Source organism: Monodon monoceros, unplaced genomic scaffold (genome assembly GCF_005190385.1).
Source record: "Monodon monoceros isolate NGI ecotype Baffin Bay Population unplaced genomic scaffold, NGI_Narwhal_1 Super_Scaffold_20, whole genome shotgun sequence".
Classification (NCBI taxonomy): Eukaryota; Metazoa; Chordata; class Mammalia; order Artiodactyla; family Monodontidae; genus Monodon; species Monodon monoceros.
In genome coordinates, this window is record NW_021703777.1 from 21340175 (window position 1) to 21354942 (window position 14768).

Here is a 14768-nt window from a genome sequence, read left to right on the forward strand (position 1 = left end):
CCGGGCCTCTCACTGTTGTGGCCTCTCCCGTTGCAGAGCACAGGCTCCGGACTCGCAGGCTCAGCGGCCATGGCTCACGGGCCCAGCCGCTCCGAGGCATGTGGGATCCTTCCGGACCAGGGCACGAACCCGCGTCCCCTGCATCGGCAGGCGGACTCTCAACCACTGCGCCACCAGGGAAGCCCGCTGAAAGGTCTTTTATTAAAGTGCCCTGTGCCTTCCAGAAAGCTCACCTCAGTCTATGGGTGAACCTGAAGGCCGGGACTTTGTCTTCTACGTCTGTGTATCTAACAAAACTGCACTCGGGGCGCACACAGAAGAAAACCGTCTCTGAGACTGTCCATACCATTCCTTCCAGGAGGGGCTCGGTAGAACTTCACAATGAGCAAGGCATTTATGAATCAAGTTACCATCTCTGCTCGACAGGAGAAAGCTGATCAACTGGCATCAACCTAGGGATCTCAAGGCTGAATGTGCTTTCGGTATTTTCCCTACTTTCCTATTTTCCTGACTAATTATCCTGAAGCACAGAAAGCAACGAGTCGCCTGCTTCAGAACACCAGTGTTGTGCCGTATAACCAGGTTATAATGGGCCTCTGTGTCTAGTGGCCCCATTCTGCATCTAGGGCAGTGATTCTCAACCCTCACCGGGCTCTTGAATCACCTGGGAACTTTAAAAAATATTTATTCTTAGGCCTCATACCAGAGATACAAAGTCTAGAATGCAGCCTAGGAATGTATATTTTTAAAAGCTTGGCTTAAAAATTTTTTTAAGTGCTTTTAATGCACAGGCAGAATTGAGGACCATCAGTCAAATAGGTGGAAAAAAAAAAAAGAAAGGCAAGTGTTTGTGGTGTTTTCTTTAGGATGGTCCAGAAGGCATTGGGAAGCCAATGGAAACTTATGAGCAGGGCAGTGACACCAAGCAGAGAGGAGAAAACAAAAAACCAATCATCATGTATTGAAAGGCCAGGTAATGTAGGCATTGCTATAAATAAACGGGGTTGTCTTCCCAGGCAGAGGAAGGAAACTGCTGCTGTGTCCTGTGATAGGATATTTGGCAGCCTAAGAGTCACCATTAGGGACCAGGCAGACAGGATGGAAATGGAGACCAGCCCTGGTCTTGTCTCCATTCTCCTCTCTTTCCCATTAAACATGGGCCAAGTGCTGACCTCAACAAGACCTTAGCTTATCTGCTGTCAAGAACAAAGCTGAGTTTCCACATACCAAGCTTTATTACTTTGGTCTAGAATTCTCTTTAGAATAAAGGTTTCAGGGGATGCCTTTAGGAAAACAACCCACAGCTATAATAATAACTATTGCGTTCAGTCACATGGGCTCTTTTTCTGGAAAAATAACCATCCAAAATTTCTGACGGAGGACTACCCAAAAGTCCTGGGGCAATGATTTTTTAAAAAATGCATTATGGGGCTTCCCTGGTGGCGCAGTGGTTGGGCGTCCGCCTGCCGGTGCAGGAGACACGGGTTCGTGCCCCGGTCCGGGAAGATCCCACATGCCGCGGAGCGACTGGGCCCGTGAGCCATGGCCGCTGAGCCTGCGCGTCCGGAGCCTGTGCTCCGCAACGGGAGAGGCCACGACAGGGAGAGGCCCGCGTACCGCAAAAAAGAAAAAAAAAGCCACAAAAAAAATGCATTATAATAACCAGTTTTGGAAAGAGTGAAGTGACAGCCATCCTTAGTCTCTACTAGTGGAAATATAAATTGGGACAATTTTTAAAGAAATTGGACAGTGTGTGCCAGGAGCTTGGAAATAATTCATACTTTTTGATCTATTACTGTAAATCTATTCCTAAGAATGGACTCTAAGAAAAAATTCAGACATGTATTATTTATGCACTAGTTTATCATATAATATATAATATCATACATATTATATAATATGTAAATACATAATACCATACAAATTTGCCATATGGTACTGAAAATTTGGAAGCAAAAAAACTAAATGTCTAACGAAAAGGGATCAGCTAAATAACTTTTGGCACCTCATTTAAAGCAGACTATTAAGAATCTGCGAGCTTCCCTGGTGGCGCAGTGGTTGAGAGTCCGCCTGCCGATGCAGGGGACACGGGTTCGTGCCCCGGTCCGGGAAGATCCCACATGCCACGGAGCGGCTGGGCCCGTGAGCCATGGCCGCTTCGCCTGCGCGTCCGGAGCCTGTGCTCCGCAACGGGAGAGGCCACGGCAGTGAGAGGCCCGCGTACTGCTAAATAGAATCTGCAAAAACCTGCAAACAATATATTAAATATCAGAGAATGCTCGTGATCTATTTTAAGTAAAAAATGGAATGGTACAAAACACTTTTTGGTATAAACTTATTTTTTAAGTGTAAGTTGCAAAAAATAAAAACATATTTGAAGACTTCCCTGGTGCCGCAGTGGTTAAGAATCTGCCTGCCAATGCAGAGGACATATTTCGAGCCCTGGTCCGGGAAGATCCCACATGCCACGGAGCAACTAAGCCCGTGCACCACAACTACTGAGCCTGTGTGCCGCAACTACTGAAGCCCACGCACCTAGAGCCCATGCTGCGCAACAAGAGAAGACACCGCAATGAGAAGCCTGCGCACCACAATGAAGAGTAGCCCCCGCTTGCCACAACTAGAGAAAGGCTGCGTGCAGCAACGAAGACCCAACACAGCCAAAAATAAATAATTAATTAAAATAAAATTTTTTAAAAACCATACTTGAGGGAAATATGGTGAGATGCCCACAGGATATGGTTTTTTCTTTCATATTTTTCTACAGTTTCTACATTTTTTTACAATAAACCTGCATTACTTTTATGATTCTAAAACATACCAAAAATGTTTTGTTTTCAATATATATGGAGTGTCAATGAAAATTTTCTGAAATAATAAATTACCAGTCTTTCTCCCATTTTGAGTTAAGGACACACATTTCTGAAAAGATGTCTGGATCCATGCCGATTTTTTTAAAAGCACCAAATTTTTGGTTCTCTTTAGGAGAGATTTTCCTCACCATTTCTCCCATATCCAGGCTGTTGCTAATTGAAATGCTGACAGTCGCCAGTCATACGATCCCAAAACATCAGGAGAGGGTCTAATGTGCTGAGCAGAATATTCATGCTCTTTCTTAATGATCAGGAAACGAACAAACCATGAGATGTTATGGGCACTGAGTCCCGGGGGGCGCCACAAACCCCAAGTGCTATGGGGTACACAGGACCATGGTTCCTTCACCTCTAGACGCTCGTTAGTTCTTTTATGGGATTCAGGACCACATCTGGGGTCATCATGGACCAGGAGGCACCCTCCCACGCCCAGGCCAAGCAATTTTAGAGGAATCCTAGGACTCTGGTTCTTCTCTAGCATGGTATAGAGTATTCTACGTGTCTTGGATGTAAGAGGATTGGCTTGTGTACTTCCCAGAAGACCTAAGGACTTGGCATGAGCATGGGAAGTGAGCTGATTCGTGCAGGTCAACCTCCCCACGCTTGCTTTCAACAGTCCCTCCTCAACCCACCCAGAGTTGAATAGGAGCTGCTACTTGATCAGGCTTCAGGGTGGGCAAAGCCAAGAACCGGAGGGCCTGAGCTGGTCGTGCCGAGTGCTCTGTGGTATTAGATCCATTCAGTGTCCATCTCTGGAGCTCGAAGCTGTCAGCTGGCAGGGAGCTGCTTGCTTCGGCAACTAGTTCTCAGAAGGCGGAGGGAAGCAGGGACGCCCCTGGGTTAGCAATGGAAGCTGTGGTACACGTCCAGCCGAGCCCCTCGGAGCACTCAGAGTGCTGTGATGCTCAGGCAGGGAACGTGACCTACCTCGTAGGAAGTTCTGATGAGTCTGAAGATGTCGACCTCAGGATAGGGCTCCACATCATCACTGAGCAGGGAGTGGAGATGAGGGATGGGGGGCAGCGTGCTGTCCTTATTGGTCACACTGTCCAAATACCTGGAAGAAGAAATGAATCTGGAGTCACTGGAAGGTCCAGAGTCAATGAATCTGGAATCCCTTTACACCTGTCCACCCATTATCTGCAAACTCTGCATATCAAAACAAAAGACTAAAATTTCCTTAAGAGCAGAATAAAATTTCCTTCACTTCTTTTTTTTTTTAAATTGTATTATTTTTTTAATTGAAGTAGAGTTGATTGCCTTCACTTCTAAAGACAAAGCATATGAAAAGAAATGCTCAGCCACAGAGAAAAGTGGGCATTATGATTACCATCAGGCCAATTAAGACTCGTGAAACCAAGGAAAAAGATACACGGTAAGTACAGGGAAGAGGACTTCCCTGGTGGTCCAGTGGTTAAGACCCCGTGCTTCCAATGCAGGGGGCCTGGGTTCGATCCCTGGTGGGGGAACTAAGATCCCGCATGCTGCGTGGCGCGGCAAAAAAAAAAGTACAGGGAAGAAAACCCAAAGGTAGTTTTCAAAGTGAGAAATACCTTCCCAAAACGGTCATGGCCTCCCCATCGTCCTTGCAGTTCAAAAGTTTGTCCACATTTGCGTCCAGCACAGCCAGGGCCAACTGGAATATCACTTTGATTCCTTCATAGAAGAAACAGTCGACAACCACAACTGCACTCTCAAAGGGCATCACGCTGAGAAACAGTGTGAGGAACCAGGACAGGGAGATGGTAGAAATCACACCCAGGTCCTGCATGCAGTCATACAGCTGTGGGACATAGTCCCGGGCAAGTTCCTCGAAGACACCCTGGTCCACCAGGGCACCTGCAGTGGAGGTGGACGCAAAAGGCCATGGGTCAACCAACTGCACCTTCTCACTAATGAACCCAACCCAATGGCTTGACGAAAATAATCCAGTTCACAACTGCTGCTGAGACAGAACTCTAATTACTATGCTACTAGACCAAGGTGTCAGCACAGCCAAGTCACCAGATGAGTTCTGGCTACATCGTCTCTTTCTGGGGTCTTCCTCTCCTGATTCTTTACCACAAAAGAGCAATAACATAAGAACTCTGAAGCCTGTTGAAAAGGTCAATTTACAAAATTCTCCTGGCACACAATTACTTTTTTTGTTGGCAACATGATGTTTGGTTGGGCATGAAATGTATATCTAAGTAGCCTCACTTCTTGGCAAACTCTTTAAAAAAAAAAAAAAAAACATTGCTCGTCTGGATGCATGGTCCCCACATAGGAATCATTTCTCTAAACAATTGCTTCTTCAATTTAAAAGCATTCCAGCTGTGGACATTTCTGGAGAGTATTTCCAATGAGTCAAATTAGTGTGCAGAAGTTTAGAAATGAAAACAGAACACAAGAGGGGAGCATAAAGCATACCTCTTGCTACACTAGCAATGAAAGGCTTATCCTGCTAAAATGAATGTCTAACACTGGAGGGGATTATAAGGAGAAATACCAATAATTTGTTTAAATGCTCACCACCGTTGTTTGCTTTGCAATGAAACCGGTTCTGAAAAATACCTTAGAAACTGAGCTCTGGATACATTTTTATATGCTATTCTGCCCACTCCGTTTTTGAATACTTCTGCTTTCCATAGATTCCATGCTCTTCATGAAAGAATTGTTAAACCTTTTTGGGTTGATGATCTGTGTGCTTGGTGTAGCTCTCACATGGCACAGACTGACACCACATCGAGTGTTTTCTAAAACAGTGAGACACGTGTATTCTCTCCATGGGGAGAAGCTCCATGGGGCTCCTTTGTGTATAATCTATATTGATTCAAGCCCTCTCATTCACATCTTAGAAAGCTGCAGTAGTCTGAAACTCTTTTGACCAATAGTGACTGGAAATGGGGTTCCAGCTGGCATCCCGGTTCTAGAAACATTTTCCTGATGAGACAAGGGTTAAAATGTTAACTGCATCTTCACATACCAACCACCCTGGTGTTGTAGTAATCAGGAAGCATGCGTTCACACAAAGCCACCAGCAGCCAGAAAGCTTCCTCCTCTTTGGCATAAAGCAGCAGCACTGAAGTGACAATGTTCATGGCCTAAAGGGATGAAAGAAGATGTCATCAAACGCATTTTACATTTTAACATACAAGCAATTTTGTTAACCTGAAAAATGACTGAGTTAGTCCCACAGGGGCCAGCATACTTTCTCCTTAAAAAAACAGATAATAAATTTTTAAAGGCTTTGCAAGTACACACACATATTCTTCCAAGTTTTGTCTTCTTTCCAACTCTTTAAAAATGTAAAAGCCCTTAGTCCTTGAGCCTGTTAACTGTTAACAGCCTCCATGAACACCAATATTCACCCCCCATGCACGCAAACCCTCATTCAAAAAAACTTTGTCCAAAGGCTATTTGACAAAGCTTTCAACCTGTTAAAAAATCTCTCGGTGTTTTTAATCCTTAATTCAGAGAGGTAACTATTTCCTTTTTAATCTTCCATAATTGTGTCTAAACCAAGTAAACATGGCTTGAGGCTCTCCTCGGGGAACAATGAAACCTTTCAAAGTTGGAGTCCTCGCCCATTATTTCCATCTGGATAAGGATGGTAGTGATAAGTAACAGGGATTTTATTCTAAGGTAACCTACTTTATTAAAAGATATTATCAGATAGCTCACAACCACTCAAGGCTCAACTACTTTAATATCCTCTTAATTAAAAAGAGGAAGATCAAAAGATAAATATGAACTCTATTATATTAGAAGGGAACTCACTCCTGTACTTCTTTTGATCTTCTAGAAACCAGTAAGTGTTCATCAGGCTTCAACAATATAAATGTCAAAAAAGGAATTTTGGGGACTTCCCTGGTGGCGCAGTGGTTAAGAATCCACCTGCCAATGCAGGGGACACGGGTTTGAGCCCTGGTCCGGGAAGATCCCACATGCCGTGGGGCAACTAAGCCTGTGCACCACAACTACTGAGCCCGTGCACAGCAATGAAGACCCAACTCAGCCCAAAATTAATTAATTAATTAAAAAAAAAAAAGGAATTTTGGTCTAATAGGCTCTTTCTTGTAAGCCTTACTCAATAGCCTCCCAAGTGAAATTAGTAAAATTCTACTTGAGAATTAACCTGCCTAGCCCACGATCATGGTCATGGTTAGTGCCTTAGTCATTCAGTCAAGGTAAGTTCTTTTGAAGGTCTACTTGGTAACAGGCTCTGGACTAAATATTGGGGAAGGGGGGACACAGTGGTGACAAGTCTCACAGGGCATAAATGCTGAGGTCAGAGAGATAGAATAAAGACGTAAAGATTGATTAATCAATTTGGATGTATATTTAAATCAAGTGCTATCAAAAAGATAAAATGTTGTACAGGGAGACCTGTGCTCTCTGTGTGTGTGTATGTTTGTGTAGAGGTGTAAAGGAATTAAGCCTGCTTTATCTTTTAGCTAGATGGTCAGGGAAGGTCCCTCTGAGTATGTATGTGGCCTTTAAATCTAAGGATGTTATCTAGGAGCTTCCCAAATTGTGGTATCTGTACCTAGTATGAGAGATAATTGTAGTGGGTATATGGGCAACATTTTTTTATACTGAATTAAGCATTTATTTTAAAGTGCCTTAAAATATAACCATAGCATATAAAAGTTACATTCTCAAGGACGTTAGTTGCTTAGGAGATGCAGAGCAAGAGTCCTGTGGAACCTAGAATCCAGGCCTGGTGCCCAGGCATGCTCAGGAACAGCTAGTGACCAGCTAGGTCACCAGACGGTGGTGGATCCAGAAAGGGCACTCTTGTCCCCTGGTTGAGAACCTCAGTGCAGTGGTTCTCAGCTCAGGGAGATTTCGCTCTCTGAGAGACATTTATCAACGTCTACAGACATTTTAGTTGTCACAGTTGGGGAGCTCTACTGGCGTTTAGGGGTAGATGCTATTAAACGTGTTATTCAACAGGATTGTTATTAAACATCCTACAAAGCACAGGACCGTCCCACACAAAAAATTATTCAGTCCACAATGTCAACAGTACCAAGGTCGAGAGACCCTGGTGCAGTAATAGTTCTCTTAACCATAACGCCTTGCTCATTACTTACTGGCTAATAAAACATTTTTTTTAAAGTCTCACCCCTCTGTGACATTCACCTGGCAATACCCTATGTTAGGATTTCGAAAAGCATAAGCCGTTAAGACTCTCCTCAGAGCAGCGATGCCCATTTCGTTCTGGAAAGCTGGGTGCTCTGGGAGGGAGCGGTGCAGGTCCCTCTCAATCTCCTCCGTGGCGAGGTTGTACTTCCCCATGGACTTCTCCACGAGGTCTTCATAGTACCCGGGATGCGTGGCCTTCTCGTTGATAGCACCTGGGAAATACCCAACAGACGCAACATCAGAAAGTGGAAGCCCCGCCCTTGGTCTGTAACCACAGCTGACTGACCCAGACTCTTCACCTTCCTTCCCCTCAAAGGACACTTGCGAGATAATTATGAAATCCCATGATGACGTGTCTGTTGCAATCACGGCCAGATTGTAAATTCACTTCTGTCCTCCTTCCCTCTTCTCACTCCATAGTAAGCGGCTGTTTAAAAACCTCCCTACAGGGGCTTCCCTGGTGGCGCAGTGGTTGAGAATCCGCCTGCCAATGCAGGGGACACGGGTTCGAGCCCTGGTCCAGGAAGATCCCACATGCTGCGGAGCAACTAAGCCCGTGCGCCACAACGTGCGCCACAACTACTGAGCCCATGAGCCACAACTACTGAAGCCTGCCTGCCTAGAGCCCATGCTCCACAACAAGAGAAGCCACCACAATAAGAAGCCCACGCACTGCAACAAAAAGTAGCCCCCGCTCGCTGCAACTAGAGAAAAGCCCGCATGCAGCAACGAAGACCCAACACAGTCAAAAATAAATTAAAAAAAAAACCAAACACCTCCCTATACTATATGATACCACTTATATGTGGAATCTAAAAAATAATACAAATGAATGTATATGCAATACAGAAACAGACTCACAGACATAGAAAACAAACTTATGGTTACCAAAGGGGAGAGGGAATGGGGGAGGGACAAATTAAGAGGATGGGATTAACAGATACAAACTACTATACATAAAATAAATAAGAAACAAGGATTTACTGTATAGTACAGGGAACTATATTCAATACCTTGTAATAACCTTAATGAAAAAAAATCAGAAAAAAGATAACTGAATCTCTATGCTGTATACCTGAAACTAACACAATCAACTATACTTCAATAAAAAAAGTAATAATGATGAATTAACAAAAAGAAACCTCCCTAAGATAGAGGTTTCCAACCTAAAAACTGTGTTCCAAGGAACTTCCACAGACAATCCTGAGGGGCTTCTCAGAGAAAAAAAGGGAAGTGGGCAGAGAAAGCCGAACTGAGGCCTCCCCGGCCTCTGCCCTCCCTCAACCAAGCAGCTTTGCTTGTATTTTATTGGGGTTTTCCTTAGGATTTCACTTGAAAAAGGAGGGTCTGCTTCTCAAAATAAGTTTGAAAACTGTTTGCTAAAGCATAAGCTTTGAAGGGCTCACAAACAGCCATACTGAAGGGCAGGAGGAAGTATTAGGACACATGGAGGATTTTTAGAATTGCAGGGGGCAGGGAGGGTATTCCTGGCAGTGATGAGCCACTGCTATGGAGGGGAGTTCCTCAGTGCTGGGGATGACAATGGAGAGGTGGGTGAGAATCACTGCTTTGAGATATTTGTATTTTATGATTCTTAAAGGCAGAAACACTCTGGATGCAAACATTTGAATCTAAATCTAGTTAAATATAATTTACCTAAGTATAAATTATGTATACATACACACATACATAAATATATACGATAAAAATACACATACATATATGTACATATTATATAATGAATAGATATATATATGTTAAATATATATATATATATACACACTATACACACACACACGTATTTAATGACAGGGTAAACTGATTTGTGTTTCATTGATTAGAAATTAGAACCCTGGGCTGACCCAGTCCTTGTCACAGGGGGTCACCCGGAGAGCCAGCCTTATCACTCACACTTGCCCTGGAAAAGCAGTCTGGTTGACGGCAACTTAACATTGGCCTTGGCTCTCTTCTCAAGGGAGATTTGCAAGGATTTCTTGCCATCTGGCCTGCACCTCACTTCAGTGGGTACAGAGAGCCAGGCCCTGGTACAGTGGTCCTAAGAGTTATGGGAAGCAGGGCAGGACTCAGGCGGGGCTCCCCTGCTGGGGGCTGGGCTCTCCCCGTGGGTGGGCTGGCCTCCATATGAACCCCACGCCCTGTGCACTGGGTGGAAATATGGGCTCAGTTCTCTACCCAACAGAGATGGTGTGTAGACCGCGTCACCCTTTGGCCTCACATAGCCCATCACAGTTAAAGAAAACGCTGGGTCTAACTCTGAATGTGTCTTTATAACAAGGCTGTGGACTGTCATATGCTGTTTCCCGGCGGCTAACGTGTTTCATTTTCATCTAAAATGTGGCTGTAAATAACTTCCAATTTGAATAAAATGAAAATGGAATTTTTTGTTTACTCTGTCAGCGATCTGAATCAGGTTGTCAAGGTGATCTGTTCGCCACACACAAGAAAGACAGCAGACTGGATGGTAAGGATCTTCTTGGGCTGGACTGGTAACTAGAAATGATTTGACTCACATTTGGGTTTCTAAATGAGGAGCTATGGCTGCTCTATGTAAAGCAAATGAAAAACAAGACGTGTAAATGAGGATAGAACAAACTAGTTTTACATGAAACAGATAAAACCAGTTATTTTTCAGGATTCTATCCCCCTACTTCTGAGATATATCTCATTATAGGCAACTGCCACTTATATCCACTTTTAGAAAGAGCTACAGGTGTTTTTTTTTTTCAAAGGTTCTCTTATAAGTCTGGTAACTATGCTTTTAATTTTAATGTCATTTTTAAAATAAAAGGTTTTGATAATAGCACTTGTGTCAGATCACCTCACATTCAAATAAAATTTTTCACATGGGCCTATTTAAGACGATTACATTTCAAGCTTCTAACCAGATAAAGTAACTGATTTATATATTAAAGACTGGTGACACCCAAAGGAATGCTCTGTTGTTTGTGACAGAATAGATCCCTGGCATACACCAGATGCTTAGTCTGGGAGGAAGGATGGGCTTAGCCCGAAGGACCTCTGGCTTCTGTAGCAGGGCTCAAAGGTTTAACCTGACAGTGTTGTATTTGGGCATGAGCCTGGCAGCGGGCCAGTGAGGATGGACACAGCTTTCCCATGGGTCCAGGACACGTCCCCTTCTGTCCTTCCTGGCGTCTCCAGCTTGGAGTGTATGATCCAGGAAGGCTTTCGTTCCCAGGGCTGATTCTGGCCTCTCTTCCTGGTCTCCAGTGATAACCAGCAAATTCAAGAGGTGGCAAAAATCAAGGAGAAGCGTCTTCTATTCCTTCATTTCTACCCTCTCCCCCATCCCAACGAAGACTCTGACGGAGTGCCACACTTAAACATCCTCAATGAAGCTGACACAGCTGGGAAAGGAGAAAAAGGACTCCAAAAATCACAAAGAATTACACTCTTTTTCTTCAGTCTCCGTTTTATCCTAAATAGAGTTAGTGAAGGAATAGAAGAGGTTATGAGGACTCGAGGGATGGTGTCTTCAACATCTGGTCTGTTGTATATGTGTCCTGTATTTTTACTGAGGGAATTCAACACTCTGGCAAGGAACTGCGATCTAGCACTGAATCAGGGGGTTACATATTTGAAAGAGCCCTGATGCACGATGGAAGGCGGAAGGGCAGCCCCAGGGTCCCCAGCTCCCACCCCGAGCCCGGCCATACCTGAGAGCAGCAGCCAGAGCTCCCCGCGCATGCTCTCGGGTACGCCCTTCAGCACCAGGTCCCGTGTCTTTTCCGTGCGGTACATGCAAATCCCTTGCCCGTACTCAGCAAAGTGAATCTTCCAGGCTTGCTCTTTCAAAAACTCTTTGGCCTGAAAGGGATAATGAAGCATCACTACATCCCAACGTACTTCGACAATGGTTAGGACAAGTTCGATGGAAGGTCAGAACACTTTCCCTGGTGAATGGAGCAGTTAAGTTCTGGACAGAATTCATGAGAACAAAGAACTCAGATTTTCTCGAGTCCTTGCCAGATATGACACATGTATGCCCGTGGATCTGCCACGAAATTTTCTGTCCTAGAGTCAGAATTGTACTTACCTGAGATGAGTCAGCAGAATGCAAATGATATTTATGGCTTTATGTCTATACCTCCAAGTGAAACAGTGGATGTCTTTTAAACGTGGTCTGAGACACTACGCACTTATTTGTTGGCTGACTTATACAATAGTTAAAAACAAGACCAAAAAAGGTCAGCTGTACCCTCTATAACATCTCCTTCCACGATGAAGCCACTCTGAAACCCAATGACATATAACCATGTCATTATATGTTATAGTTATATGTCATTTGTGTTTCTTCAACAAAATATCCTTTACTTGTAGGAAAATATCTATTGACATGTTGATGAGTTTACTTTTATTTTAAAAGATTTTTTAAACGTTATTGTTCTAATATAGAAAGTTCCGGGCAAGAGGAGAAGGAACCCACCAATTTCGGGTTGAACTCCTCGGGAGACCGCCGCCGATACATGGTCATCAGGGTCTGTGTGGCCGTGGGGACGCTGTTGCCATTGAGGTTAAACTGGCGCTCACCGTCAGCATCGGAGCTCGTGCTTCTCTGGGGACTGGAGGAAACGAGGCTGCTGGGCCGAGAATACACCTGCCGATGCAGAGAGCAACAAGATGCTGGAACCATTTTGGCTACAGAATCTACTTCTTCAGCGTCCTCTGGACAGACACCAATAGCTACGTCATGGTTCCTAAGAGGTTTCTTGTGACGTGACAAAATAGGAGAAAGGCAGCAAGCCAGCACTTTGATGGGGATTAGATGGGGTCATGGGCCACAGAGCTTCAATGCCCAAAATAGGTTTCCTCTGTATTTTAGATGCATTTTTACAACAAACTGGTTGGCCACGTGTCTCTCTGATTAGTATGCATGCAAAGCATGATGTGGTTGAATCAGCTGCTAATGGGATCACCTCCCTCACCTCCTCTCTAGCTTCTGGTGCCTCAGAAATGCCTACAGAAGCCTGGAGCAGGAAGACGGGGGCAGGCATGTTACTCATGAGCTCACCATTTTTGCCATGTATTTTAGCTGCTAGTAAGTTGCTCTCTCACTTGAGCTAATTACATATCTGTCAGGGCTCCAGTTCTTTGGATGTCTAGGGCTTAATTCAATAGGGATACAATTCGTATTTTATCATCATCAAATCATCATAATGATGTTGTATTTCAGTTTTGAGTGACCTCCGTACCATTCCCAACAAGGTCACTTATACAGACCAGAGTCACTTGCCATGTGACCAGGACAAATTACTTAATAATGCTTTCAACAGTGAAAGAAGAGGGATAGACCAGATGATCGCTAAGATTCTGTCCGGCCCTATGATCCCAAACATAAACTCCATGAGATTTAAATGAGATATTGCTCTGGACATCAGAGTAGGTGGTTCATCTTAGCACAGCTGCAAAGCTTCAAGATCAAACTAACAGACAGGGAGGTGAACACCCCCGGGAAAGAGTAAGAAGATGAACCAAAACACCTGCAGGTGCCTTCCACAGACCTCATCATCTGAACTGTTGTAGCTTCCTGCAAACTCTTTGTCCGAGTATATTTTGGAGGTCGTCTGTTGCAGGAAATCAGAGATCCTCTGCACTAGAAAGTCTCTATCTCTCAAATTGGCAAACAGGAAGGTCATCCTGTTCTTGGTACTGATGGATAAAGGACTGGGGAGCACGCTGGAGCTGTCTGCCTTTTCTACAATCGTCACCTGAAAAGAAACAGGACACCAAGAGTATTATTTTCCAGGGATTATCCGACAGCAACCTCTGAGTAGCACTGAAAAGAACACAACACTCTTAAATCTCTGTAGAAACCTCCTCTATTTTATTGAGGCAAGTTGAGATTCTTTAGCCCTGTTCCAATAAAATAAAACAGCTCATAACAAATCAAACTGGAGCTGGAATCATCTTACTGGTCTTTCTAAATTAGTAGTTATAAATCGAGAGGGATTTTTGCCCCCCAGGAGACATTTGGCAAGATCTAGAGGCACTTCTAGTAGTCACAAGTGGAGGGTACCACTGGCATCTCAGAGGTAGAGGAAGGGATGCTGCTAAACATCCTACAGTGCACAGGACCCAGGACAGCCCGCCCCCAACAAAGTCCGGCCCAAGAAGCCAATAGTGCCAAGGTTGAGAAACCTTGTTGTAAAGGAATTCTTTGATTTTCATTAAAATTTAATGGAACCATAAGAGGGAGGACTCCTAGCTATTGCTTCATCTGTAAGAGACAGAAACAACCGATGACACCGGGCCCTTTTACCAGCTTAATGTGGGGATGGCTTTCAAAACACCACCAATCCTTCAAGCGTCTCATTTAGACTCCAGGGCTTTGCATCCCTCACCTCTTGCCACTTCAAAGTTTTAAAGGCTCGATTCTGAACAGACATGACGTAAACAGCTTAACTGCAACCCTATCTGCATTGGCTGACTGTGTGTGTGTGTGTGTGTGTGTGTTCTGCATTGGCTGACTGTGTGTGTGTGTGTGTGTGTGTGTGTGTGTGTGTGTGTGTTTTAGCTTTGAAATGACGACATATATTTGGTGGCTTATAATAGGATTTTCATCAACTGGAAACTAGGATAAATGCGTTACAACTTTTTTCTTAGCACATTAGGAAGAAGATCTCAAGGCCAGCCCTAGATAAATGGTTTATTTGCAGCAGCTCTGACTCCGTAGAGTTAAGTTTCTTTCCCTTCTTCATTTCCACATGTAAGCAGTCTAGACAGGTT

General features: G+C 44.2%; 1 protein-coding gene across 2 annotated transcripts in view; it reads right to left on the reverse strand.

The window, feature by feature from the left end:
- Positions 1–14768, reverse strand: part of TBC1D9 (TBC1 domain family member 9) — a 114887-nt gene that overhangs the window by 24928 nt on the left and 75191 nt on the right. Inside the window, exons 7-13 of one of the 2 annotated variants that reach the window (XM_029234735.1) lie at positions 13544–13750; positions 12469–12639; positions 11699–11849; positions 8001–8215; positions 5839–5956; positions 4427–4712; positions 3801–3930 (exon numbers count right to left, since the gene is read on the reverse strand). In XM_029234735.1, coding sequence (XP_029090568.1) covers positions 3801–3930; positions 4427–4712; positions 5839–5956; positions 8001–8215; positions 11699–11849; positions 12469–12639; positions 13544–13750 — 1278 coding nt within the window. The remainder of the gene's footprint in view (positions 1–3800; positions 3931–4426; positions 4713–5838; positions 5957–8000; positions 8216–11698; positions 11850–12468; positions 12640–13543; positions 13751–14768) is intronic. The other variant, XR_003795511.1, reaches the window with a different exon arrangement.